Below are 26,325 nucleotides of genomic sequence, written 5' to 3'. Positions count from 1 at the left end.
ACTGCGTAAATGCAAGGGACTGTTAGATGTAGGAACTGACTTGCATAATATGTGAACACATACGGTGTGTTCCTACTAGTGTGCTGAGACACATAGACTGTGTGTGTGTCATTTCCTATATCTTCTTGCCTATGTGATGTTCAGTGCACAGAGTTGCTCATTCACTCTGCTGCATTGTAAACTGCTGAGGTGACGTCATTATGTAGACCAAGCCTGGTCTCATTCTGAGAGAGAAGCCAGGGGCTTTAACCTGAGTCATCTAAAACCAACGGCACATAGATCTGCTTAGCTAGCACACAGAGACGTATGCATGTGGGGGGAGGGACCCCAGGTTACAGGGGAGACTCCCAACAGGTCTCCTGGGACGTACTCTCTAAAGTCTTCCTTCGCTGAACCCCCTAGGCCCTAACTGTGTGTGTGCTAGCCCAAGAGTGTCATTGAACCCCTGACTCATTTTGTTTCTAGGAAGTAGTATGGTGTTCAGTTAACTCTTTAAGTCCCTATAACCAGGGGCATATTCATTACTGCACATTGTAGCTTTCTGTTTTGCAACAGAAAATCGGAAAACAAATGTTTCTTAATGGACAAATTCAGGTAGTTACTCCCTGTTTCAGATGTTTTTCTTCCGTTTGGTATCTAGTGAACCAACCTGGTCTCAGAGTATTTTGTATTATTCTGGATGTAAATCCGAAACACTTCATTTAGTCAGATGTTTTGTATGGTGTGTATACGTTTGTGAATGTCATCATCCATATCGTATGGCTCCAGGTCATCTATAAGTCTTTACTAGGTAAAGCCCCGCCTTATCTCAGCTCACTGGTCACCATAGCAACACCCACCCGTAGCACGCGCTCCAGCAGGTATATTGCACTGGTCACCCCCAAAGCCAACACTTACTTTGGTCGTCTTTCCTTCCAGTTTTCTGCTGCCAATGACTGGAACGAATTGCAAAAATCACTGAAGCTTGAGTCTTATATCTCCCTCTCTAACTTTAAGCATCAGCTGTCAGAGCAGCTTACCGATCACTGTACCTGTACACAGCCAATCTTTAAATAGCACACCCAACTACCTCATCTCCATATCGTTACTTATCCTCTTGCTCTTTTGCACCCCAGTATCTCTACTTGCACATCATCATCTGCACATCTATCACTCCAGTGTTAATGCTAAATTGTAATTATTTCGCCTCCATGGCCTATTTATTGCCTTACCTCCCTAATCTTCTACATTTGCACACACTGCACATAGATTTTTCTATTGTGTTATTGACTGTACGTTTGTTTGTTTGTAACTTTGTGTTGTTGTTTTTGACGCACTGCTTTGCTTTATCTTGGCCAGGTTGCAGTTGTAAATGAGAACTTGTTCTCAACTAGCCTACCTGGTTAAATAAAGGTGAAATAAAATATGTAAAAAATTTATATTTGTGCAAAATGTTACGAATTTGCTAAACATATATGTTAAGAATTCCAATTTGTTGTGGCTTAATGTTAGCTAACTGGCTAACGTTAGATAGGCTACGGGTTAGGGTTTAAAGTTAAAACGTAGTAAGTAGGTAGGTTCACGAAATTGTGCTGAGGACAATAAAAGGCCACTCTAAATTGTGCCACTCTAAATTGTGCTGTTGTCACACAACACAATGCCACAGATGTCCCAAGTTTTGAGGAAGTGTACAATTGTCATGCTGACTGCAGAAATGTCCACCTGAGCTGTTGCCAAATAATTTTCTGTTAATTTCTCTACCATAAACTGCCTCCAACGTTGTTTTAGAAAATTTGGACATCTGTGGCATTGTTTGTGTAACAACTGCACAATTTAGTGGCCCTTTATTGTCCCCAGCACAAGGTGCACCTGTGCTGTCCCCAGTACGTTGTGAACAGTTGGCGGCGGCGGGGTTATGGTATGGGCAGGCATAAGCTACGGAAAATGAACACAATTACTTTTTATTGATGACAATTTGAATGCACTGAGATACCGTGACGAGATTAGAAAAATAGAAAGGGGCAAATACTTTTTCACAGCACTGTATGTATGTGTATATACTGGTGTATGTGTGAGAGGTTGAGTGGGGGAGAGAGGAGGGGTGCAAAAGAAAGATGAAACTGTGAAGTAAGTTTAACCACATATCAGTTGGATTTTTATCTCTGCTATCCTGCTGAAGAGAGCGAGTGTCACACTGACAAGACCGAGGGAGATAAAAACGGAGAGATAAATCATGGTGAAGGGAGAGATGGAGTGATGAGATCTCTCTCTCCCCTGGGTGATGGATGACTAGTCTGCTGGAGGGAAATTCCTCTCTGCCTCAAACACTGCCCTGCAGTGACTACGCTACCCCTCTTTCTCTCTGTTTCTCTCAAACACAATGTTCCCCTCTATTTAAATGTATTTTTCTCTTTCTGTTTCTATATATGTCTCTTTTTCTTGACCTCTTTGTTTCCATTTTACTGACTCTCTCTCTCTTCCAATTCCTCTATCGTTGTCTGTTTCTATCTTCCAATTCCTCTATCGTTGTCTGTTTCTCTCTCATTCCTTCTCGCAGGTTCAGTTCTGCTCACTTACATAACAGTTCCTGTACATGACATTGACTAATTATTACCATTAGAAGTACTGTAGTAGAGATCCCATGCTCTCTACACTATAGTACATATAACTCCAGTGATCTGTCTCATCAGTCTGTGATGTCAGTCTGCTTTGTCTTTCATACCTGATCTTAGAGGCTCCCCAGGCCCCAGGTGTTTGTGGTATGTGTAAGTGGGAATCTTTTTGTGTCTCCGTGTTCTTTTCACCACACAACCGTTGTTTGTCAGTGTCTTGACTTTGTCCGGGAAGGTAGTGTGAACTGGAGAAGGTTCAGTTTACATTTTGTGTGTCTCCCACTGTCTGGAATCATCCGACAGTGACCCGCAAAAAAAAAAAAACGGTACTCTTTTGAAAGGTTTACTTTCTCCTATACCCACAGTACAAACCCCTCCTCCACACCTGCTGGCAAGGCACCACGACAGACCACATAAAACACCAAGACAATTATGTGACACTTTAAATCATGTGTTATTGATGTCGAGGTAACGGTATGGGGGTTATAATATAAACAAGGAAATAGGGGCTATTCTGACATGATAAAGTCAGCTGTTTAGCTCTTAGTAATTACCCAGCCCTTCATCATAGCGAGCAACCCGTGAAACTGGTGTGTGTGATAGTGGTAGGGCAAGTCCAAGGTAACGGAATTACGCTGACTCAGGTTTTTCACTTTAAAATGTATGCCAAACAAAAACCGATGATTGCAAAGTTAAACAAACCATACAGCTCTATGCACAAGGACTACTTTTAACAATTTCCACAGAAAAAATACTAACATTTACTTGAACAGTGAAGATGCAAATTTTGGTAACAGAATTACGGTTTGTGCGGTTTGCACCTTTTATCGTGGAATCTCCCAGTAGTAGTAGTTTTATTGGAGACCCTACTTAAGGAAGCTATTCCAGGCACCTAATTTATGACGGGGAGGTGAGGCCAATTTAAGGACAATGTTTATCTAACCTTAACTATCTTTGTTATCTAACAATGATGGTAGCCGTTGAGACTGCTTTTTACTGCTCTGTGTGTGTGTGTGTGTGTGTGTGTGTGTGTGTGTGTGTGTGTGTGTGTGTGTGTGTGTGTGTGTGTGTGTGTGTGTGTGTGTGTGTGTGTGTGAGCGCAGTGTGCTTACTCAGTGTAAGGTAGAGGAGCCTGGTTTGTGAATGAGGTTTTTGATCAATGGGCATTTCAGCTGCCCACAGGTTGCCATGGTGTGAAAGGGCTGACTTGTCCTATGGGTGTGGACTAACCTAAGCCTCCGTTGGTATGGTCTCTTTTCTACAGTAGAATCATTCACTACATTGTACAACATTAGCTGATAGTTTGCTCATCGTGATAAGGACTCTTATTTTGGAGTCTCCTTTGAATACTGTTTGCATGATCACCTACTGTTTGTTAGATATGTACTCCCGTGTCCGGGCACGCTTAATCTGTGCAAGCAGTGTGAAATACCAATGCAACTGCCGTGTTTGGATGTCTGGGGCTGCAACCTGACGTCAGACATTGGTCTAATATATGGTATCTGTTTGCTTCAGGTTGCTTAGGCCACGCCCACCACCCCGAGGAGGTTGCTTAGGCCACGCCCACCACCCCGAGGGGCTTGCTTAGGCCACGCCCTCACCCCGTGGAGGTTGCTTAGGTCAGTTGGGTAGCCTACTTGATAGTTAGTAACATGGTGACTCAGATTTAAACGGTTCCACTCAGACCAGATCAGATGGGTGATTTGACATACGCTGAGGTCAAAGGTCACTCTTAGTTCCTCAGCACTGTGAGCTGGGTCACCAGTACACAAGGGTCAGGAGGTGACAGTGTGGGATAGCATGGTATGTCTACATACCAGAGACATCTCTTAGGCAATGTGTACTCCCCTTAGATTCCCAAGGCTTTGTCAACATGGCTAGACTCATAAAGACATGCTAGTGAATCACAACCTGCTGGGGAACCACAGCCCCAGATGGCAAGCAGACGTTGGCCTTTGGAGGGATACCATCCTCTAAATCCCACTGTTTGTTTGATTTCCTTATATTAATCTGATTAACAATCCCACAGAAGAGGGGTGATGTATTGTCTCTCATTTCCTCCTCCAGTGGGTTGGAATGGGACAATGTTTGTCCTGTTGGAATGGGACAATGTTTGTCCTGTTGGAATGGGACTATGTTTGTCCTGTTGGAATGGGACTATGTTTGTCCTGTTGGAATGGGACTATGTTTGTCCTGTTGGAATGGGACAATGTTTGTCCTGTTGGAATGGGACAATGTTTGTCCTGTTGGAATGGGACAATGTTTGTCCTGTTGGAATGGGACAATGTTTGTCCTGTTGGAATGGGACAATGTTTGTCCTGTTGGAATGGGACAATGTTTGTCCTGTTGGAATGGGACAATGTTTGTCCTGTTGTGGGACTGGGACTAGGTGTGGAATGGGAATGTGTTGTGGAATGGGATATGTTTGTCGGTTGGAATGGGACAATGTTTGTCCGGTTGGAATGGGACAATGTTTGTCCTGTTGGAATGGGACAATGTTTGTCCTGTTGGAATGGGACAATGTTTGTCCTGTTGGAATGGGACAATGTTTGTCCTGTTGGAATGGGACAATGTTTGTCCTGTTGGAATGGGACAATGTTTGTCCTGTTGGAATGGGACTATGTTTGTCCTGTTGGAATGGGACTATGTTTGTCCTGTTGGAATGGGACTATGTTTGTCCTGTTGGAATGGGACTATGTTTGTCCGGTTGGAATGGGACTATGTTTGTCCGGTTGGAATGGGACTATGTTTGTCCTGGGTGATAATGAGGAATGTTGACGTTAAACATTACAACGGTTGTCTGTCTGTCTGCAGATGGAGCACATCTATTCAAGGACTTTGTCTCTGTACCAGAAGTAGGGTAAGGAGTCTGTGACCTGTCTGAAATGGGTCCTTCAGTTTAGATTAGCTTTCTCTGTTAGCTTAGCTTAAACACGTTAGCTTAGCTGCTAGGCCCCAAGGCAAACATAGGACCTGGTCTTCACCCAATGATAACAGTGGAGATGAACTGAGACCAGATAACACCAGTCCTGGATACCTCTCTCCAAACCTGTTTGAGTTACACAGGCATGCATGCAGGCACACACATACACACACGCTATAATCCTTTAACACACACACACACACACACACACACACAGACATAACAGGGGAAACCACTGAAGCAAGCCATTACATGTCACACCTCACAGAGTTGGGATGAGACTACTGCTGCAGCTGCACCCAGACAGTGTTAGGCGGAGGTGACTCAATATTCTCATTACAGAACAGCCCAAAATAGTTTGATCAAAAGTAGGTCAAATGACAGAACCATACAATATCATATCCTATTGTCTGCGTGAGCAGCTAGGTTTAGGTGTGTTAGGATTGTTTGTATTATGCGCGCGTGTGTGTGTGTGTGAGAATACACGTGGCCCTGTGTATATTCAACGAGCTGGTTTGACAAGATGAAGGAGTCAGTGATGACAAAGGGGATAATAAGTAGGGATGTCAGTTCTCAAAAACATCTGAACGTCTCTGGCGACAATTGGAAATGGTGTGTGACATGTTTGTGCTGTGAGGCAGCCCGAGGTGTCTAGTCAGAACAGGTGTCTCAATCTGGGCCCCTGTTGAGGTCTCTTGATCTTATTCTCTCTCTCGCTTGCTCTCTCCCTTGCTCGCTCTGTTTCTCTCTGACACTTTCAATTAAATTCAAGAAACAGTGTATTGATATGGAAGGTGTAGCAACTTACAAAGTCAAAGGTTTTGCCAATGCAAACGTGTAATAACATTTTAAAGAATGTAATACTAATGTACCCAGCAGTTCTCTCTCTGACTCCTCCCCTTTCCGACTCCTCCCCCTCCTGGTTATGTCAATCAACTGGTGATTCACCTCGTCTGTGTTGTCTGTGTTGTGTGTGTGTGTGTGTGGTGGGATTTGTGTTACCTGTCAGGTTGTGTTTAAACAGTGGTTCTAGATACGAGACCAACATACTGACCTTTCACCCCTCTCTCACCTCTATATATATACTGCTCAAAAAAATAAAGGGAACACTTAAACAACACATCCTAGATCTGAATGAAAGAAATAATCTTATTAAATACTTTTTTCTTTACATAGTTGAATCTGCTGACAACAAAATCACACAAAAATAATCAATGGAAATCCAATTTATCAACACATGGAGGTCTGGATTTGGAGTCACACTCAAAATTAAAGTGGAAAACCACACTACAGGCTGATCCAACTTTGATGTAATGTCCTTAAAACAAGTCAAAATTAGGCTCAGTAGTGTGTGTGGCCTCCACGTGCCTGTATGACCTCCCTACAACGCCTGGGCCTGCTCCTGATGAGGTGGCGGATGGTCTCCTGAGGGACCTCCTCCCAGACCTGGACTAAAGCATCCGCCAACTCCTGGACAGTCTGTGGTGCAACGTGGCGTTGGTGGATGGAGCGAGACATGATGTCCCAGATGTGCTCAATTGGATTCAGGGCTGGGGAACGGGCTGGCCAGTCCATAGCATCAATGCCTTCCTCTTGCAGGAACTGTTGACATACTCCAGCCACATGAGGTCTAGCATTGTCTTGCATTAGGAGGAACCCAGGGCCAACCGCACCAGTATATGGTCTCACAAGGGGTCTGAGGATCTCATCTCGATACCTAATGGCAGTCAGGCTACCTCTGGCGAGCACATGGAGGGCTGTGTGGCCCCCCCAAAGAAATGCCACCCCACACCATGACTGACCCACCGCCAAACCGGTCATGCTGGAGGATGTTGCAGGCAGCAGAACGTTCTCCATGGCATCTCCAGACTCTGTCACGTGCTCAGTGTGTACCTGCTTTCATCTGTGAAAAGCACAGGGCGCGAGTGGCGAATTTGCCAATCTTGCTGTTCTCTGGCAAATGCCAAACGTCCTGCACGGTGTTGGGCTGTAAGCACAACCCCCACCTGTGGACGTCGGGCCCTCATAGAACCCTCATGGAGTCTGTTTCAGACCGTTTCAGCAGACACATGCACATTTGTGGCCTGCTGGAGGTCATTTTGCAGGGCTCTGGCAGTGCTCCTCCTGCTCCTCCTTGCAGAAAGGCGGAGGTAGCGGTCCTGCTGCTGGGTTGTTGCCCTCCTACGGCCTCCTCCACGTCTCCTGATGTACTGGCCTGTCTCCTGGTAGCGCCTCCATGCTCTGGACACTACGCTGACAGACACAGCAAACCTTCTTGCCACAGCTCGTATTGATGTGCCATCCTGGATGAGCTGCACTACCTGAGCCACTTGTGTGGGTTGTAGACTCCGTCTCATGCTACCACTAGAGTGAAAGCACCGCCAGCATTCAAAAGTGACCAAAACATCAGCCAGGAAGCATAGGAACTGAGAAGTGGTCTGTGGTTACCACCTGCAGAACCACTCCTTTATTGGGGGTGTCTTGCTAATTGCCTATAATTTCCACCTGTTGTCTATTCCATTTGCACAACAGCATGTGAAATTTATTGTCAATCAGTGTTGCTTTCTAAGTGGACAGTTTGATTTCACAGAAGTGTGATTGACTTGGAGTTACATTGTTGTTTAAGTGTTCCCTGTATTTTTTTGAGCAGTGTATATATATATATAGATATAGATATATAGATATAGATATATATAGATATATAGATATATATATATATAGATATATATCACACACACACTCCCACATTTCCTGAAGATATAGAGCCTGACATATGAGTGCTTATGATTAACTCAAATAAGTCACACACACGTATCACAGACATAAGTCTTTCAGCAGCATGTCGTGTCCTGCTCTGTCTCAGTAGAATGCTGTTGTTCTCTCTCTCTCTCATGGCTTAGTCTTAGACAGTCAGCATGGCTTACTCTGCAACCACATAGAACCCTCAGCTGTCTGCCTGATCAATGGCAAAAGTAACTTTTTTTTGTCTGATACTTTATCCTTTTAACTCCCCTCAATTCACTGTATGCGTCCCAATGGCACCCTCTTCCCTACGTAGTACACTACTTTTGACCCAGGCCCATGGTACACTACTTTTAACCAGAGCTCTATGTAGGCAATGGGTTGCCATTGGGACGCAGCCAGTGTAGCTCAGATAGTTCAGCTGGTCATTCCCCTCAGAGATGTGTTCAGTAGGCCAGACTTAGAGAGCTGCCTCCAGGGTTGAGGGATCAGGTATGCAGTGCGTGAAGGGATGGTGTGTGTGTGTGTGTGTGTGTGTGTTGTACCTTAGTGCTCCATGATTGCACCAGTGGAGGATATTGCACCGAGCACGGTGGAGGAGAAGCCTGGACGAACAGAGACACTATTGTGTGTGTGTGTGTGTGTGTGTGTGTGTGTGTGTGCGGTACTCAAAGGAGCACCTGACAGAGGGGGCATTGATGCACCCTGGGCTGAGACTCCTTACAGCCCAACACTATGTGAAGAGGAGGAAGGGGGAAACATCCCATACAAACCTATATGTTATTTGTCATTGGAGATGATGTACTGTATTACTGTGCACTCCAAGCACCGTTACAGATAATGATGCAATACTGAGATAATCAAGTGTGTGTGTGTGTGTGTGTGTGTGTGTGTGTGTGTGTGTGTGTGTGTGTGTGTGTGTGTGTGTGTGTGTGTGTGTGTAGGAAGTCATTGAATCCACTAGACATTTGTTGTGTGGGGTAACTTGATAAATGACTAAGAATAGTGATCTGTAGTTTACTTTGGTAATCCCTGCCGCACTCCGTCTGTTCACTGTTGGCACTGGGCTGCTATTGCAGCATACACATACATACAAACACCGCTCAATAGGAATGCAGTGTTTTCATTCCCCTGACCCAGCCTGTCACAAAGAAATGATAGTGTGCTGTTGGATCTGGCCCAAGCAAACACCATGGATTCCTGTCATCTCATATATATATATATATATATATACACAGTGCCAGTCATAAGGTTGGACACACCTACTCGTTCAAGGGTTTTTCTTTATTTTTACTATTTTATACTTTGTAGAATAATAGTGAAGACATCAACTATGAAATAACACATGTAGTCACCAAAAAAGTGTTAAACAAATCAAAATATATTTTAGTTTCTTCAAATTAGCCACCCTTTGCCTGATGACAACTTTGCACACTTGGCATTCTCTCAACCAGCTGCACCTGGAATGCTTTTCCAACCATCTTGAAGGGGTTCCCACAAATGCTGAGCACTTGTTGGCTGCTTTTCCTTCACTCTGCAGTCCAACTCATCCCAAACCATCTCAACTGGGTTGAGTTCAGATGATTTGTGGACGCCAGGTCATCTGATGCAGCACTCCATCACTCTCCTTCTTGGTCAAATAGCCCTTACACATGCCTGGAGGTGTGTTTTGGGTCATTGTCCTGTTGAAAAACAAATGACAGTCCAAGCGCAAACCAGATGGGATGGCGTATCTCTGGAGAATGCTGTGGTAGCCATGCTGGTTAAGTATGCCTTGAATTCTAAATAAATCACTGACAGTGTCACCAGCAAAGCACCATCGCACCACCACATCCATGCTTCACGTGCAGAGATCATCTGTTCACCTACTCTACGTCTCACAAAGACACGGCGGTTGGAACCAAAAATCTCAAATTTGGACTCATCAGACCAAAGGACAGATTACCACCAGTCTAATGTCCATTGCCCGTGTTTCTTGGCCCAAGCAAGTCTCTTTTATTGGTGTCCTTTTGGTAGTGGTTTCTTTGCAGCAATTCGACAATGAAGGCCTGATATACGCAGTCTCCTCTGAACAGTTGATGTTATGCTGTGAAGCATTTATTTGGGCTGCAATATCTGAGGCTGGTAACTCTAATGAACGTATCCTCTGCAGCAGAGGTAACTCTGGGTCTTCCTTTCCTGTGGCGTTTCTCATGAGAGCCAGTTTCATCATAGCGCTTAATGTTTTTTTTTTTTCAAAGTTCTTGAAATGTTCCGTATTGACTGACCATGTCTTAAAGTAATGATGGACTCTCGTTTCTTTGCTTATTTGAGCTGTTCTTGCCATAATATGGACTTGGTCTTTTACCAAGTAGGGCTATCTTCTGTATACTACCCCTACCTTGTCACATCACAACTGATTGGCTCAAACAAATTAAGAAGGAAAGAAATTCCACAAAATAAAATTTAACAAGGCACATCTGTTAATTGAAATGCATTCCAGGTGAGAACCTCATGAAGCTGGTTGAGAGAGTGCCAAGAGTGTGCAAAGCTGTCATTAAGGCAAAGGGTGGATACTTTGAAGAATCTCATATGAAATATCTTTTGATTTAACTTTCTTTGGTTACTACATGATTTCATATGTGTTATGTCATACTTTTGATATCTTCACTATCATTCTACAATGTAGAAAATAGTAAAATTTAAGAAAAACCTTTGAATGAGTAGGTGCCCAAATTTGACTTGTACTGTATATCAGACACACTCGGTCACGTACACACTACTCATCTCTCTCACACACACTCGCAACACTATGATTGATTTATGTCTCCTCCTAGGTTGGTGTCTGTATCTAAACCAGCAGCACAACCATGACAAAGAGGATTTCTCTACTACACTGACCCTCTGTGAGGAACTGAAAATCTATGGGTGATGAAAAAGCACTTTGCAACAAATTGCCCCTTCAAGCTACAGACTCTATGATTGAATGTACACACACACAGAGGAATTGCCTTTGATTATTTTCTCACACACATAATGAAGACTCTTTCCAGGAACTCTATGTTATGATTGGTGGGGTCTATTTCAATCAACTCCTGACTGGCAGCCAATAACAACAGCAGGGGATGCGTGTGTGAGGTCTGGGTCTTTGTGATTGGATGGCTCGTCGCCGATCGTCTGGAGGACACTTACTGGTGTGTGCTCTTTCCCTCTTCCCAAACAGAGAGAGAGAGAGATGCCAGTTTCCAATGACCTTGGACTGTAGCAATGTGTCTGACACGGATATTCCCTGAATATGATATTATTGATGTCAGACAGAGGATTTGATTCTTTATTTTTATTTGTTGGGCCCATGGTGCTATTCGGCGACTTTTGAAAGGCTATCTTGTTGTGTTGGGTGGCGAATGCTGAAGCCTGTCCCCCCACCCCACAGACACACACACCAGCTTATCCCCACAACACATCTCTCTGAGATTCACACATCAGACCGGACTTCCTTTCTGTCGACAGGAGGTGGCCAGTCAAGGCTAGTCAAGCACAGTTGCACTTCCTCCCAGAGGCTAGGGGGCGTAGAGCCCAGATAATTCTGATTTGTTGAAGTCTTCTCCGAACGTAAAATACTGCCTCTGGCTGCTCAGACTTAAAATATACTTATTCACACTCTAGATTGGATTAACTCTGTCTCCATGGCAACAAGTGAGCCCTTTTACGATCTCATCTTCACTCCCAAGTGACCCAACCTTCAGTGCAATGTGTATTGCTCCAGTACAACCTCCAGTGTAGTGTGTACCATTGTCTTATCCCATGGCATGACGCCTTAGTAGTAGCTTACTAGTACAGATTAGAACCCTGACGTACTAGTGGAATAGCTTGGATAGGATACCAGTCTGTTTATGCTTTAGCCACTACTGTTCAACTGTTGTCTGCACCCTAAAAACATCATACATGTAAATGAAGCCGTACTTGTACATTTACTTAGCGCAGTAATGTTAACTGAGGTAGTGTTGACATGCTCCACTAACAAGTACTACCTCTACCTCTATGGACAAAGGGTGTGTGTGTGTTTCCTGTCTGGACCTCACAGGGTCAGCCCGGTCTCTGTCCCTCTGTAACTCCAAATGTCGGGAGGAAATGGAGCAGAAACAGTCATTGCTTTGAAGTGTGTCGTGCTGCATCGGTCGCCGACGGCGTCAGTGTGCGTGGCTGAACTCTGTTTGATCGCCACGGTGATGTCACCGTATGGACTGATTTTAGCCTTTTCCCAACCTGACCCTCATCATTTGATCTGAGACTTGACTAGAAACCCCTCACTGACCTATACCCTTATGTTACTGGGTCTGGGCTTGGACTAAACCTTCGCTACTGTGCTACTGTCTGTGTGCTCATGGCTGCATGCTTGTTTGACACAACCCCCAACACTTCCACCTCAATGTGTACTTGTGCATGACACGTCCATAACCTTCTATTACCGCTGAGTAACCGTGTGTCTGTGAGAGACCGATATGATGGCGACACCTTACTGGAAGAATGCTCCATATAAACCATATAACCCCATGCTCAGTGGCGTAGCTTCAGTCGGTGCGGTCGCACCAGGGCCCGCGACGTGCCTGGGCCCGGAGCTGCGGGCCCCCTATGTAATTTGAATACCGCCCCACCATGCCAAAGTACTAGTTTGATGACGCGGGTCCATCACGTCTACGATTTGAAGAAAATATATTTCTTTAATGTAGGCTATATGATAAATGATCCCGCTGATGGTTTCACCAACAATTTTTTTTTTTGCCACTACATAAGTCAGCGTGATATTTTAGTGTTTTGATGACAATAAATCCAATTAACTTGCTAAATAAATCATATTATTCAATAGTTTCAATACCATGTTAAGATAATTAAATGGATTCCGGGATACATTGTGCAAATCCTCTCCAAAGCGTTGTTGTTTCTAACTATCAAGAGACAACAGCCGTAAAAATGTATAAAGAGAGAAAGTCGAGAATAAAAAATTACCGATTTAAAAAGTGGAGCCCAAAATAGGAAGGCCGAAAATGAGAAAGCAAAGGACGTATAAAAATTAGTTTAATTTTTTAAATGCAGTTCAAGTGCAGCCATTGCTAGAACAAGCAATGTAGCGGATGTAGGTTTCTCATCGCCAGCAGCAGCTTTTAGCGGGTCAAGTGAGCCAAGGCCAAGCTGTTCCATCGTGCCAGAAGAAGCAACTTTGACAGAGGAGGATGCAGGTTGTCAGGTATCGGCGGATACGACCCTGAGCACAAGCCAGGCCGGAACAAGCTATCCCCGGGCGGGGAGGAAGAGGAGCAGGGCGAGGCTAGAATCGTGGCGGCTGAGGAAACAGGTGGAAGTGGGACAGACGGTCTTTTTACCTATCCAGCTGACGGGGCATTATGCAACAAATGTGGATGCAAAAGTTAAACGGCACGTTATTGCATTAGGCTCGTGTAAGCCTACTGGCCCATTCCCAAGAGATGACGAAAGGCGGTGTTTTAACGAGTCGTATTACACCACTACAACCAAGGCTGGAATCAAATGACCACGTACATGGCTATGTTATTCAGCCAAGATAGATTGCGCGTATTGTGAGCCTTGCTGGCTGTTAGGAGATCGGAGTGCCCCTTTCTTCTCTGATTTTTTTTATTTATTTTTATTTCACCTTTATTTAACCAGGTAGGCAAGTTGAGAACAAGTTCTCATTTACAATTGCGACCTGGCCAAGATAAAGCAAAGCAGTTCGACAACATACAACAACACAGAGTTACACATGGAGTAAAACAAATATACAGTCAATATAATACAGTAGAAAAATAAGTCTATGTACAATGTGAGCACGACTTCGCAGAGCGCAAGGCCCGTTGAATGCCAATCAGATGATCGAGTAAGCTTATATTTTTACAGAACAGGCTACCCAGACAGCCTATTTAAATCAAGATTTATTGAGATTAATTTACATTGCTGGTCAATCTACGACTATGCACGATCTGTCGTTGGAAACCATGTTCTGGTGCGTGGCCGCTGAGCCATTTCATTGTCATCATAGCCTATACGTTTAAATAGGCTATAAGAATAATAGTAAGCATATACGTATCATATACTGTTAAAAGGCATGCTGCCATTTAAGCAATCTGTTTGAATGCTCCACTTGATTGATTTGCTGGTGTTTTTGCTATAGGCCTCTGCGGGAGGCAGATCGTTTGAAATACCGACATGGCAGTTTTGCCGCGGTGCATAACTTCAGCGAGTACTGCGTCATTAGCTGTGTTTCGGTGTTTCTGTCGAGAGATTGATCTATATATTTATGTTTTATAATATAGGCTATTGCCTATTATTTGCAGATAAAATAGGGTGTTTTTTGACCGCTTTGTGCTTTCCGTGGTGCTGATCGATTTATACGGGTTAATTTCTGACCGCCGTCCATGGTGCTGAATGTATTGGCTACATTGCGGCTTCTCTGGTAACTGCTTCAAATGTGCCCTTAGATTAGGTTCTGCTCTGCTGTTACAATGTTTAGTAATATTAACACCCAGCCTTAACAACAAAATAATTTACATTTTAAGGGAAATATGGGTGGTGATATGGGCTCCTGGGCCCGTCATGATTAAGATACGCTACTGCCCCGCTATACAACCACCTGTTCCCGCAGCGAGCGCTAACTCTACGCTAGCAGAAACCATGTGGCCTCCCCACAGGGCAAATATACATCCTTTTACACACCGTGTGTGTTTCACACCAAGGCTCTGGGAGTGTTTGCACTGAAACCATGCCAACCAAAAAAACGTTAGCCACCGCTAGCTAGTGTGGTGGGTCCGTAAGACGGGTTTCTCACCTACTGTAGCGGACACACACACACACACACACACACACACACACACACACACACCCTGAACCAGTTCCTCCTCTAGACTAACCATCCTGCCTGCGCCTCTTTTCTCTGTCAATCTCAACTAGTTGGTTGATGAGCTGAGGGAACTCTCTAGGGAATTTGTTGGGGGGGATTGGAACATATGTAGTAGTTAATGTCTTTTGGGGGGGTCTGAGAGTGTTGCCATAGTAACAGTTAATGGTACCTTGTGTGTGTGTGTGTGTGTGTGTACGTTATCGTTACTCATTGTGTTATTATTTCTCTCTGCATTGTTGGTAAGGACCTGTATGTAAGCATTTCACTGTTAGTCTACACTTCCGATTTGATTTGTAAGTGTAACTGAGTTAACGGTGTAGTGCGTAGGGACCTGGTCTGGGAGGAGTGTCTGTTACACACTGACCTTCATGTGGCGTAGAAGCATGTAGGAGATCTCCACAACTCAGTGAATACTGTTTAGACAATGGATTATGGTCTTGGACTAATACTGAGTCATTGTGTGCAAGTTTTTTTCCAACTTTCTCTCCCTCTCTGCTGTGCATCATCATATTGTATTTAATTCTCAGACTCCGTCTGTAGGGAGCTCAACAATGCTCCTCATCAAAGACAGTTTGTTTATCTCCTCACTGCTATTCCTGGCTCAACATGAGACCTGACGTAGTCCCTACGGAGGCTCATAAGCTGGTTATAAGCTGTCATAGCCCCAATGCCTCCAAACACCAGGGAGGTTGGGGTTTGAGGGAGGTATCAGGGTGTTTTCTAAGGCTTGGAGCAGAGGATAGGAACTGTGTGTAGAAGGATGAAGGGTAGGTGGTGATTGGTTGCTTTTTACACCAGATCGCAGGAATTAACTAGTGATGGTCAGGTTTTTCTAGTGGACTGGTCATTTTGTGTGCGTTGGGTCATTTTGTGTGCGTTGGGTCATTTTGTGTGCGTTGGGTCCAGTCTCCAATATTCCCTTGGGAAGTAGGAAATATCACTGTTGTTTCTACACAGTAGAAATATATCTCCTGGTCCTCTATAGATCAGTTGGTAGAGCATGGTGGTTGCAACGCCAGGATCGTGGGTTCAGTTCCTGGAACTACCCAAATGTAAAATGTAGGCAGGGGTGACCAAGTCGCTTTGGATAAAAGCGTCTGCTAAATGGCATATAGGATCTGTTTCTACATAGTTGAAAACAAAGGCTCTATAATAAAGGTTGGCGGGTACATCACATCCTCCAGGCTGTGTTCATACGTACCAAGTCAGGCTAGTCATATTGTCCCGCTGTGTGTCAGCTGTGAGGATCCAAACATGTAGTTACAGTCATTTGCCTTGTGATGCCCGAGGCCATGTCACAAGGGATACGTAATGTGAAACAACACAAGCTAGATAGAAACTTCCAGATGAATTCCCAGAAAAACAACTAAGGCTTCCAGGTATCTCAGGGTCAGAGTGCTGATCTAGGATCAGGTCCCCACCTGCCCATATAACCGTATTAATTGTGCTCGAAAAGGCAAAACTGTTCCTAGAGCAGCACTTTAACTACTTCCTAAGGTGAATGATATCTGTGACCTATAACCTTTAACCTCTTGTCTTGTCACACAGATTGAAGATGGACGAGGCAGAGAAGTACAAACAGAGACTGCAGGCGATCACTGTGAGTCAAGCACCTGACACACACACAACAACACATACAGGCCCATGGAAACTAAGCACTGCTCCTTGCGCTGTCTGTCCGTAGCTACTGAATAATTTACCCATAGTGCAGTGTGTCGTACCGCCTCCCTCAGCCCAGTAAAACAACGCCACAGTATTTCCATGGAGACACAGTGACTATTATAGGGTGGCCACCTCTCTATGGTAAGGGTTCCTATGTGACAGGTTTGACCAGGTGTTCTACTCTTTTCTTTCACCTCTCCATCTCTTCTTTCTGTTTTCTCTTTGTTCTCCCTCTGTTTCTATTTTTTTCCTCTTTGTTTATCACTCCACCTCTCACTGTCTCGCGCCCCCCCTCGCCCCTCCCTCCTCTCTCTCTCTCTCTCCCCTCTCTTGCTCTCTCTCTCTCTCTCTCTCTCTCTCTCTCTCTCTCTCTCCCTCTCTCAGGAGAAGCGTCGTCTGCAGGAGGAACAGGAGAGGGCCAAGAGGGAGATGGAGGAGGAGAGGCTGAGGCTACAGCAGCTCAAGGTGACACTCACTCTCTCTCTGGTCTGACCATCACCCTCTCACTGTCCCCGGCCCGTCACCCCTCTCACTGTCCCCGGCCCGTCGCCCCTCGCTCTGTCCCCGGCCCGTCGCCCCTCGCTCTGTCCCCGGCCCGTCGCCCCTCGCTCTGTCCCCGGCCCGTCGCCCCCGCTCTGTCCCCGGCCCGTCGCCCCCGCGCTGTCCCCGGCCCGTCGCCCGCGCTGTCCCCGGCCCGTCGCCCCCAGCGCTGTCCCCGGCCCGTCGCCCCCGCGCTGTCCCCGGCCCGTCGCCCCCGCGCTGTCCCCGGCCCGTCGCCCCCCGCGCTGTCCCCGGCCCGTCGCCCCTCGCGCTGTGCAGGACTATTTATTCTGAAGTGTAACGTCAAATGGCCAGAAAAGTGACCACATACACTCAGACACACTCTCTCTCTCTATGAATATGGTGGTGGATACTGGACAGAACCCCCACACTCATTCTCTCTCTGTGAATATGGTGGTGGATACTGGACAGAACCCCCACACTCATTCTCTCTCTGTGAATATGGTGGTGGATACTGGACAGAACCCCCACACTCATTCTCTCACTGTGAATATGGTGGTGGATACTGGACAGAACCCCCACACTCATTCTCTCGCTGTGAATATGGTGGTGGATACTGGACAGAACCCCCACACTCATTCTCTCGCTGTGAATATGGTGGTGGATACTGGACAGAACCCCCACACTCATTCTCTCTCTGTGAATATGGTGGTGGATACTGGACAGAACCCCCACACTCATTCTCTCGCTGTGAATATGGTGGTGGATACTGGACAGAACCCCCACACTCATTCTCTGCTGTGAATATGGTGGTGGATACTGGACAGAACCCCCACACTCATTCTCTCTCTGTGAATATGGTGGTGGATACTGGACAGAACCCCCACACTCATTCTCTCGCTGTGAATATGGTGGTGGATACTGGACAGAACCCCCACACTCATTCTCTCTCTGTGAATATGGTGGTGGATACTGGACAGAACCCCCACACTCATTCTCTCTCTGTGAATATGGTGGTGGATACTGGACAGAACCCCCACACTCATTCTCTCGCTGTGAATATGGTGGTGGATACTGGACAGAACCCCCACACTCATTCTCTCGCTGTGAATATGGTGGTGGATACTGGACAGAACCCCCACACTCATTCTTCTTTCCCCACAAATGTAGAATGTAGCCATAATGTTGTTCCGCCAAAATCCTGTACGGACTCATTCCAGCTTGTTAGCAAGGGGCTTACTTCAGTTCCAAATTCCATCCCAAGCAACACGCAACTCCTAGTCTACTTGAGAAGACACACACACACACACACACACACACCCTTCCTGAAACTGCCTGCCAGAGTTTGGAGGTTTGGCCTTCCTTCACTAGAATGGTGTGTGTGTGTTTACGTGCTCTGCTCTCTGCACTGGACGGCTCTATTGTTTTCACACCACTTCCAGATTGGCGTTCCCACTGCCCTAGGGCGCATTCCTCAAATCCTTGCTGTGTGCTTGTGTACACCCAATGAGAAACTGGTTTCAGGTGACTGGTCTGCCTTAGTCTGCTACCTGGAGCCGCCTCCAAGAATGATTCCCCCAACCACCCTTATGAGGCTAAATTGTAACGAACTTGCATAAACCATCGTTTTTGGTTGGCTAACTTCTAACCTACAAGAACGCCTCTGTCTACAACTGTACAGTACTGACTACTGAAGGAGCAAACTCTGATCTGTACTCCTCAGAGGTAAAGGTAGTGTTGACCTCTCAATGGCTGTCACCAGCCGTGGTCTCTAGACTTCCTCAGCGGTTCATTACAGCCTGCTATCACCCCCCCTCCCAGCTTTAAAAGGGCTATTAAAGTTGCCTAACATCAATAATAAGAAGCCACACAATGCTCAGTGAAATGCATTTAATTTGACTGTTTTAAAGAGGTCTTCTATTAAGGGAACACACTCGTTGAAGCAGCATACTCTGAAGGGAGTGTACAAGTAGCCTGTAAAGTTGCTGCCTCGCAGTTCAACAGAGGTACTATAGCCTTCTAATTGTTCTCATCATGTAACATGAACTCATGTTAGTCCTGTGGGGGAAGGAGGTGTACTGTTTTGTATTCAGCCACTCTCGGAGGACAATGGGTATTTCTTAATTATGCAAAAAGTTGTGATGGTGTCCGCACTCAAAAAGATGTCTGATAAAGCTTACTGTATTTCAAAAATATATATTATTATTTTCCCTGCATCAGGGATAGCGTGCCCAGATGTTTTGGCTTTGCAGCCTTCTTCAGTACCTACACACGGTAAAGCTGAAACGTCCGTGTACTCTATCCCGGATGCGGTGAAAATACATATTCTTTTATAATTAAATGTAGTAAGGTTTATGCAACATCTTTTTGAGTGCGGACCCATCACATCTTTTTACTTGTCTGAATTTCTGGGTTTTACCCACCAATCAAACTTCTGGTCCTCTTGATTAGGTCTTTCTTAGAACGAGAGAACAATCCCTTTAATTGAACTTCATTTTAGTCCTGTTGGGTTAGAGGAAGGTGTTGTGCAAACACACATTTTGGCACTCTGAGAGGACCTGTGCTGCTACAGAAACAGGAAGGAAGTGCTCTCTGCAGACTTCCTGTCAGTGCTCTGCTATACATTTCACCTTCAGCTGAGGTGGTGAGAGGGGGCCAGAGGAGAGGGGGAGGGGAGGCCAACAGGGGGAGGGGAAGGGAGTGGTAGGATAGGAGAGACCCTGTGTCCCAATTCGTTACCTTGCTCGCAAAAGTGTGCACTCATTCACTCCCCCTCATGCATTTAAAAGCATTGGATTGGTGTAAGCATGGGCTAGAAATCTTTTAAATCTATATGGTAAAGTGAGCAAGTGCACACTTGGGGCAGAAAGGAGTGTGTTCTTGTCCGAATGTATGGGATATGAGTTAAAGGGATGGGCACCTGTTGATGGCTTTATTGAAGTATTAAAGGGATGGGCACCTGTTGAGCGATTTATTGCGTTGGGGAGAAGTGGAGTGGGGAATGAGGTCTAATAGAGAGATGTGACCTAAGCTGATTGGATGGGTAGGTTTAAAGGTCACAGCCACCGGCTGACACCATAACAATAGTGTGTGAGAATGAAGACAAACCTGTCAGATTTAAAGACTTTGCCATGTTGTATTTAGCTCATGTTGTGTCTGAGTAGGAGTGTATGATTTGGATGATGTCTTTGACGTTGACAACGCTGACTGACATGCTTCTCTTGCTCTCCCTGTGTCCTCCCTCCCTCTCTCCCTGTGTCCTCCCTCCCTCTCTCCCTGTGTCCTCCCTCCCTCTCTCCCTGTGTCCTCCCTCCCTCTCTCCCTGTGTCCTCCCTCCCTCTCTCCCTGTGTCCTCCCTCCCTCTCTCCCTGTGTCCTCCCTCCCTCTCTCCCTGTGTCCTCCCTCCCTCTCTCCCTGTGTCCTCCCTCCCTCTCTCCCTGTGTCCTCCCTCCCTCTCTCCCTGTGTCCTCCCTCCCTCTCTCCCTGTGTCCTGCCTCCCTCTCTCCCTGTGTCCTGCCTCCCTCTCTCCCTGTGTCCTGCCTCCCTCTCTCCCTGTGTCCTGCCTCCCTCTCTCTCTCCCGGTGTCCTGCCTCCCTCCCTCTCTCCATGTGCCCTCCCTCTCTCCCTCTCTCCATGTGCCCTCCCTCTCTCCATGTGTCCTCCCTCCCTCTCTCCCGGTGTCCTCTCTCGCTCTCTCTCGCTCTCTCTCTCCATCCAGAGGAAGTCTCTTAGAGACCAGTGGCTGATGGACGGCCCCTCTTCTCCCACATCCTCAGAGCCTCGTTCCCCGCTGTGGGGCTCCCAGGCCCAGGAGATGGAGCAACACATAGACAAGTAGGAATCTCCTATTATACACCCCATACTCACCATGTTACCTGTATAGGGCTACCTGTGTACTCACCATGTTACCTGTATAGGGCTACCTGTGTACTCACCATGTTACCTGTATAGGGCTACCTGTGTACTCACCATGTTACCTGTATAGGGCTACCTGTGTACTCACCATGTTACCTGTATAGGGCTACCTGTGTACTCACCATGTTACCTGTATAGGGCTACCTGTGTACTCACCACATTACCTGTATAGGGCTACCTGTGTACTCACCACATTACCTGTATAGGGCTACCTGTGAACTCACCACATTACCTGTATAGGGCTACCTGTGAACTCACCACGTTACCTGTATAGGGCTACCTGTGTACTCACCATGTTACCTGTATAGGGCTACCTGTGTACTCACCATGTTACCTGCATAGGGCTACCTGTGTACTAACCATGTTACCTGTATAGGGCTACCTGTGTACTCACCACGTTACCTGTATAGGGCTAACTGTGTACTCACCACGTTACCTGTATAGGGCTACCTGTGTACTCACCACATTACCTGTATAGGGCTACCTGTGTACTCACCACATTACCTGTATAGGGCTACCTGTGTACTCACCACATTACCTGTATAGGGCTACCTGTGTACTCACCACGTGTACTCACCACGTTACCTGTATAGGGCTAACTGTGTACTCACCACGTTACCTGTATAGGGCTAACTGTGTACTCACCACGTTACCTGTATAGGGCTACCTGTGTACTCACCACGTTACCTGCATAGGGCTACCTGTGTACTCACCACGTTACCTGCATAGGGCTACCTGTGTACTCACCACGTTGCCTGTATAGGGCTACCTGTGTACTCACCACATTACCTGTATAGGGCTACCTGTGTACTCACCACGTTACCTGTAAAGGGCTACCTGTGTACTCACCACGTTACCTGTATAGGGCTACCTGTGTACTCACCATGTTACCTGTATAGGGCTACCTGTGTACTCACCATGTTACCTGTATAGGGCTAACTGTGTACTCACCACGTTACCTGTATAGGGCTACCTGTGTACTCACCATGTTACCTGTATAGGGCTAACTGTGTACTCACCATGTTACCTGTATAGGGCTACCTGTGTACTCACCACGTTACCTGTATAGGGCTACCTGTGTACTCACCACGTTACCTGTATAGGGCTACCTGTGTACTCACCACGTTACCTGTATAGGGCTACCTGTTTACTCACCACGTTACCTGTATAGGGCTAACTGTGTACTCACCACGTTACCCGTATAGGGCTAACTGTGTACTCACCACATTACCTGTATAGGGCTAGATACTTACTAGATACTCTCGATGCTTGGTTCACACCATAGATACCATACTCACCACACTTTCTTTCTAGGGCTTTCTATGCTCTCAACTCCTATCTGTGTTGTGCTGTACATGCAGTGTGTTTGTAGGAGGCCAGCCTCACCTCATAGTCTACACAATAGCTGTAAGAAGACTCTAATTCTCTAAGATGTTCTATACTCTCCATGTTGTCTGTCAAGTGTTGTGGCTGTTTGTTAGACCCTAGATTCAGATTATACACTCACCTCTGACCTTAGTGGTTATAGGCTCTACACCTCATAGTGGTTATAGTCTCTGCACCTCGTAGTTGTTATAGTCTCTACACCTCGTAGGGGTTATAGTCTCTACACCTCGTAGTGGTTATAGTCTCTACACCTCGTAATGGTTATAGTCTCTACACCTCGTAGTGGTTATAGTCTCTACACCTCGTAGTGGTTATAGTCTCTACACCTCGTAGTGGTTATAGTCTCTACACCTCGTAGTGGTTATAGTCTCTGCACCTCGTAGTGGTTATAGTCTCTGCACCTCGTAGTGGTTATAGTCTCTACACCTCGTAGTGGTTATAGTCTCTACACCTCGTAGTGGTTATAGTCTCTGAACCTCGTAGTGGTTATAGTCTCTACACCTCGTAGTGGTTATAGTCTCTACACCTCGTAGTGGTTATAGTCTCTGCACCTCGTAGTGGTTATAGTCTCTGCACCTCGTAGTGGTTATAGTCTCTGCACCTCGTAGTGGTTATAGTCTCTGCACCTCGTAGTGGTTATAGTCTCTGCACCTCGTAGTGGTTATAGTCTCTGCACCTCGTAGTGGTTATAGTCTCTGCACCTCGTAGTGGTTATAGTCTCTGCACCTCGTAGTGGTTATAGTCTCTGCACCTCGTAGTGGTTATAGTCTCTGCACCTCGTAGTGGTTATAGTCTCTACACCTCGTAGTGGTTATAGTCTCTGCACCTCGTAGTGGTTATAGGCTCTACACCTCCATGTGGTTATAGGCTCTACACCTCCATGTGGTTATAGGCTCTACACCTCGTAGTGGTTATAGGCTCTACACCTCCATGTGGTTATAGGCTCTACACCTCCATGTGGTTATAGTCTCTGCACCTCCATGTGGTTATAGTCTCTGCACCTCGTAGTGGTTATAGTCTCTGCACCTCGTAGTGGTTATAGTCTCTGCACCTCGTAGTGGTTATAGTCTCTGCACCTCGTAGTGGTTATAGTCTCTGCACCTCGTAGTGGTTATAGTCTCTGCACCTCGTAGTGGTTATAGTCTCTGCACCTCGTAGTGGTTATAGTCTCTACACCTCGTAGTGGTTATAGTCTCTGCACCTCGTAGTGGTTATAGGCTCTGCACCTCCATGTGGTTATAGGCTCTACACCTCCATGTGGTTATAGGCTCTACACCTCGTAGTGGTTATAGGCTCTACACCTCCGTAGTGGTTATAGGCTCTACACCTCCGTAGTGGTTATAGGCTCTACACCTCGTAGTGGTTATAGTCTCTGCACCTCGTAGTGGTTATAGTCTCTGCACCTCGTAGTGGTTATAGTCTCTGCACCTCGTAGTGGTTATAGTCTCTACACCTCGTAGTGGTTATAGTCTCTGCACCTCGTAGTGGTTATAGTCTCTACACCTCGTAGTGGTTATAGTCTCTACACCTCGTAGTGTATGTTCATGTATTGTAAGTGTCTGATAGCACTACCTTTTATCAGTGCGAGGTTAAAAGTGAACGGTTTGTTCTGGCTGAGATTGGAACCGAACGCTAAGAAACTGTGTGTGTGTGTGTGTGTGTGTGTGTGTGTGTGTGTGTGTGTGTGTGTGTGTGTGTGTGTGTGTGTGTCAGGTTGCAGACAGAGAGTCAACGTTTAGCGGAGGAGGAGGAGAAACTGGAGCAGCCGATGGAAGATGGCCGAGCTGTGAGTGACGCACACTATGTCCTACTGTACTTGTGAAGACCTTTTGGGGACCAACAATTGATTCACATTTTTCCTCTAAACTGTAATTCTAAGTCTAAAACATACTTTTTACAAGTGAGGACTGGCAAAATGTCCTCACTTGGTTTACTATTCTTGTCAGGACTTCTGGCACTAAAATGTGTACACCTACACCGACACAGAGAGAGAGAGAATTAGGATGGCCATGCTGTGAGTAACGCACACAGAGAGAGAGAGAATTAGGATGGCCATGCTGTGAGTAACACACACAGAGAGAGAGAGAATTAGGATGGCCATGCTGTGAGTAACACACACAGAGAGAGAGAGAATTAGGATGGCCATGCTGTGAGTAACACACACAGAGAGAGATAATTAGGATGGCCATGCTGTGAGTAACACACACAGAGAGAGATAATTAGGATGGCCATGCTGTGAGTAACACACACAGAGAGAGATAATTAGGATGGCCATGCTGTGAGTAACGCACACAGAGAGAGAGAATTAGGATGGCCATGCTGTGAGTAACACACACACAAACACTCACTGATACACAAGCACACAGACCAATTGAATGGGCCAGTAGAATACATGCTGAACAAGTAGCCCCAATCATTACGCACGATCTTCCCACCATTCCTGACCGACGAGGCTCCTTTCAGAGAAATAATACACTTTTCCATAATAATACGTTAATGCAGCTTTGATGTAGCACCTCTTGTTCAGAAGCAGGAGCTTTCGAAAGACCAAGCCCTCCTTGCATGAACAATGTACCACTTAAACGTGTGTAATCGCTCCACCTCAAGGCAACCGTGACTGTTTACCTCAGAATGACCTTTTTATTTTAGAACAAAGAATTCTCCTCGTCTTTTGTTCTTTTTGTTTGTATTTCTTCTCCTGACCTTGATTTTTCGAGGTTGTAGAGACGGGAATCACAAACCCAGCGTGTTATTTAGTCTCGTAGCCAAGGAGCAGACCGGTGAAGGTTGACTTGTATGATAGTGGGGCTTTCTGTGGCGTGGCAGAGAGACTACCCTCAACACTGTATGATAGTGGGGCTTTCTGTGGCGTGGCAGAGAGACTACCCTCAACACTGGGCTCTTGTTATAAAGGGGGGGTGCTCCCACCCTCTTTAAAGGTCGACCGAGTGATCTGACGTAGAAGCAGAACGTAAACGGCATATCGGGCCATTTTCCGTAACGACTAACAGCGTTGAAGCGCGAGGCTCAACTTCTCTGCTGTTTCGGTGCCCTGGCTACCAGGCTGTAACTAAGCGAACACCGTACACACGCGCAGATACTGTGTGAGAGGGAAGTCTTTGCATCTCACTCATCTCAATATCTGCGGTGCTGCTTGTGGCAACGGCATTTCACCGAGTCTACCTTTTTTTTAAAGGAGGCATATTTAGTATTGTATAGTGGATGGTGGGCCCTAACGTCTAATTAGCTCCCTCTTGTGGGTTGAAAATGCATGAATGACATTGCTCGTCTGCCCTTTTTATAATGGCGTCCCTCATCTAGGGTCACGGTTACAACTTGAGACTGAAACTATTAAAAGAATGGTATGTGGTTTGAGTGTCTAACCCCGCCCCTGTCTGTCTCCTCCAATAGAATGCAGCGGCGGTGGTGGAGGCTACAGCAGGTAGGTGTCACCTGTCTCTGAATGAATGATCGACTCTCTCGCTGTCACCACCTGTTACTGTTAGCAACCGCTGGTGGCTGTCGTCGTTCCACCAGCTTGATATTACTGGATCCAATCAGTTGAATTGTTGAAAGATAAAATAGTAGGTCTTTGTTTCTGTTTGAGTTGATAATGAATGTGATGTGTGGTGAAAAGACGTCGTAAATAACCCAGTAGGTTTAAACAGAATGGGGACAGTTGAATGTTGGGCTTAATAAACACAGCTTTTTTTTTT

The 26,325-nt window shown here is 46.0% G+C and overlaps 1 protein-coding gene across 4 annotated transcripts in view; it reads left to right on the top strand.

Annotated features, from left to right (window-relative positions):
• Positions 1–26,325, top strand: part of LOC106589665 (paralemmin-3-like) — a 32,172-nt gene that overhangs the window by 1,287 nt on the left and 4,560 nt on the right. For all 4 annotated transcript variants that reach the window (XM_045707712.1, XM_045707720.1, XM_045707717.1 and 1 more), the window contains exons 2-6: positions 16,694–16,745; positions 17,192–17,272; positions 21,027–21,142; positions 24,323–24,395; positions 26,021–26,051. In XM_045707712.1, the coding sequence (XP_045563668.1) occupies positions 16,701–16,745; positions 17,192–17,272; positions 21,027–21,142; positions 24,323–24,395; positions 26,021–26,051 (346 nt within the window). In that variant the 5' untranslated portion in view covers positions 16,694–16,700. The remainder of the gene's footprint in view (positions 1–16,693; positions 16,746–17,191; positions 17,273–21,026; positions 21,143–24,322; positions 24,396–26,020; positions 26,052–26,325) is intronic.

This window comes from Salmo salar, chromosome ssa02 (assembly GCF_905237065.1).
Source record: "Salmo salar chromosome ssa02, Ssal_v3.1, whole genome shotgun sequence".
Classification (NCBI taxonomy): Eukaryota; Metazoa; Chordata; class Actinopteri; order Salmoniformes; family Salmonidae; genus Salmo; species Salmo salar.
The sequence above is the reverse complement of the archived record's forward strand: the minus strand, read 5'-3'. Positions and strand labels throughout refer to the sequence as shown.